This window comes from Macrobrachium nipponense, chromosome 41, assembly GCF_015104395.2.
Source record: "Macrobrachium nipponense isolate FS-2020 chromosome 41, ASM1510439v2, whole genome shotgun sequence".
Classification (NCBI taxonomy): Eukaryota; Metazoa; Arthropoda; class Malacostraca; order Decapoda; family Palaemonidae; genus Macrobrachium; species Macrobrachium nipponense.
Genome location: NC_061102.1, coordinates 766829 through 769376, shown reverse-complemented (window position 1 = coordinate 769376; position 2548 = coordinate 766829). Strand labels below are relative to the sequence as shown.

Genomic DNA, 2548 nt, shown 5'->3' with positions numbered 1-2548 from the left:
ACATTTAAGGGTCTGGTGAAATCTTTCCACCACACCCTGACTCTCTGGATGATAGGGTACGCTGGTAATGTGCTGAATGGCCAGTTCAGCACACTTACCCCGAAATACCCTACTTGTGAAATTAGTTCCACAATCAGACTGAATAGTACGAGGCAAACCATATCTAGAGAAAAACTCTATGAGTTTCTCAAACACCGCACGAGAAGTAATCCTCCTCATAGGGGGAATGCATCAAGGAAACCTAGATGCTCTGTCCATAACTGTCAGGAGATGGGTAACCCTGACTTAGTCCTAGGTAAAGGCCCAACCACATCAATCACCAACTCCACAAAAGGTTCTCTAATTGCTGGAATCGGAATTTAAAGGGGCTTTTGAATGGAATTGGTTGGTTGATGGGTTTTCCCATCACCTGACATGCTCACAACTATTCACAAACCATTTTACTGAAGACTTTAAGCCTGGCCACCAAAAATATTTAGCTAACCTACTAAAAGTTTTACACACCAAAGTGGCCAGAAAAAGTGTCTTCATGTGCCAATTTCAAAACTGAAATCTCTGAACTGAGTAGGGACCACTATCTGCTCGTTTCGAGAAGTTATATCAAGGGCATGAGAGGAAGGGCGACTAACTCTATATAACACACCTTTTTATAACACAAAATCGTGGTCTAGTCAAATCACTCGTATCACCCAGTTCAAAATTGAACTCTTCCTTCTGAGCTTCAATAAACTTTGAACGATCCCAATCAGGTTTTAATAACTTACCAAAAAGCTTATCACTACTACTAACTACAGACCCGGGCCTTTCTACTTCTACAGCTAAACTACTTAAATGTAAATCATCATCATCATCATTTAACAAATCTGCTGCCCTTTGCAGCAGCTCGTGTCGTTTTTACAAGCCACTGGACAAGCATTCAAAGAGACAAAAAATTGGAAACAATTCACGTCCCTTGTCATCCAACATGTCATTACCCAGTATACCATCTATGCCTGGGATTGGTAGGCTTTCTACAACAGCTAATTCTGTCTTCCGATTATAACCAGGGAAGGACAATTCCACCTCAACTAAAGGTGCCGATACCATCGTGTTCGGGAAACCTCCCAAAACCACAAAATCACCTGAATTATTAACTAGGCCTTTCAATGATTCCTTCAATACCAGAGACCGAGCAGCCCCAGTATCCCGCAAAAACTTCACCTTTAGGGTTTTCGATTCGGTAATCAATTTGCCAAGCCAAATATATTTATCATAAAGTCATAAATCCTACTAGATAAAGAGCCAACATTTTCCCCTTGCTACAACCATCATTAGCCATCAACACTGGTGGATTCTCAACCTGAGACTTATTAGACATAGGGTTATTTGATATTAGAGCTACCGGATTATTATTGTTTCTTTGGAGGTACCTCCTTCTGGCGTTACACTGTGCTTGAAAATGTCCTGGTTCATTGCACCAGAAGCAGGCCCTTCTTACTCTATTACCATTACCAGAAGTTAACTTATTACTTTTGGAGAAGACTCTAGTGTAAGATCCACTTGAGCCCTCTCCCTGAGCATCTCCAGTCCTATTCTTGTGCAGATTCCCTTGGACACGATTATCTCCCGGACAACCTAATTTCTTTTGATAATTATTTGTCTTACCAGGCTGAAAATTAACTACAGATCCAAGATTACCTGACCCAGCCCGATGAGTCAACACAAATTCATCCGCTATCTGGGCAGCCTTACTCAAACTGACTGCTTTAACCTCTTCAAGATAAATTCTTAATTCCTTGCTACAAGCCTTTTTAAACTCTTCTAGTAACATAAGCTCTCTCAAGGAGGAGAAGGAGACTACTTGGCGACTCTTAAGCCAGTCGTCAAACTGCTCCTCCTTGAGACGAGCAAATTCCACAAATGAGAGAGAGACAGGTTTAGTAAAATTACGGAACTTTAGACGATAGGCCTCCGGAACCAAGTCGTAAGCCTTAAGAACTATTGCCTTAACCTTATTATAGTCCCTAGCTACACCTTCATCTAAAGCATTGTATACCCGAATTGCCTTGCCCACCAGCCTGCATTGAATCAAGACTGTCCACATCTCTGAGGGCCAAGACAACCGGGTAGCCACACGCTCAAACGCCTTAAAAAATTCTGGGACGTTTCGCTCGTCAAATACTGGGACCAATTTCAACGCTGCCCCTATGTTAAATTTATCCTGAGAGGACCCAGTGGGAGTACTAAAGTGATTTGGGGAACCTCTTAACCTAGCCATTTCCAAATTGATTTTAGCCATAGCCAACTCATGCTTCCTCGCCCTCTCTTTCTCCTCAAACTCAAGTTTCATCAACTCAATTCTTTTGCATATAACATCATATTCACTGTTCTCCTGGATTGGTCAGGCTGTACCGGCGCTACCTCAACATGGACAGAATTCTCTGGCAAAAATGGATTCAATGATACTTCTGGTTTTGAAGGAAAATTAGCGTGTCCTTCAAAAAGGGTACCAGTCCTAGGGGGATCCTCAAATAATGAAAAACCAGGATTTACACTCACACTACCTTCT

At 42.0% G+C, this 2548-nt stretch overlaps 1 protein-coding gene across 1 annotated transcript; it reads right to left on the bottom strand.

The window, feature by feature from the left end:
- Positions 1 to 1249: 1249 nt before the first annotated feature.
- On the bottom strand, positions 1250 to 2329 carry LOC135212400 (uncharacterized). The gene has a single exon (XM_064245770.1). It carries the CDS (start codon positions 2327 to 2329, stop codon positions 1250 to 1252), a length of 1080 nt encoding a protein of 359 aa, XP_064101840.1.
- Between the last annotated feature and the right edge of the window lie 219 nt (positions 2330 to 2548).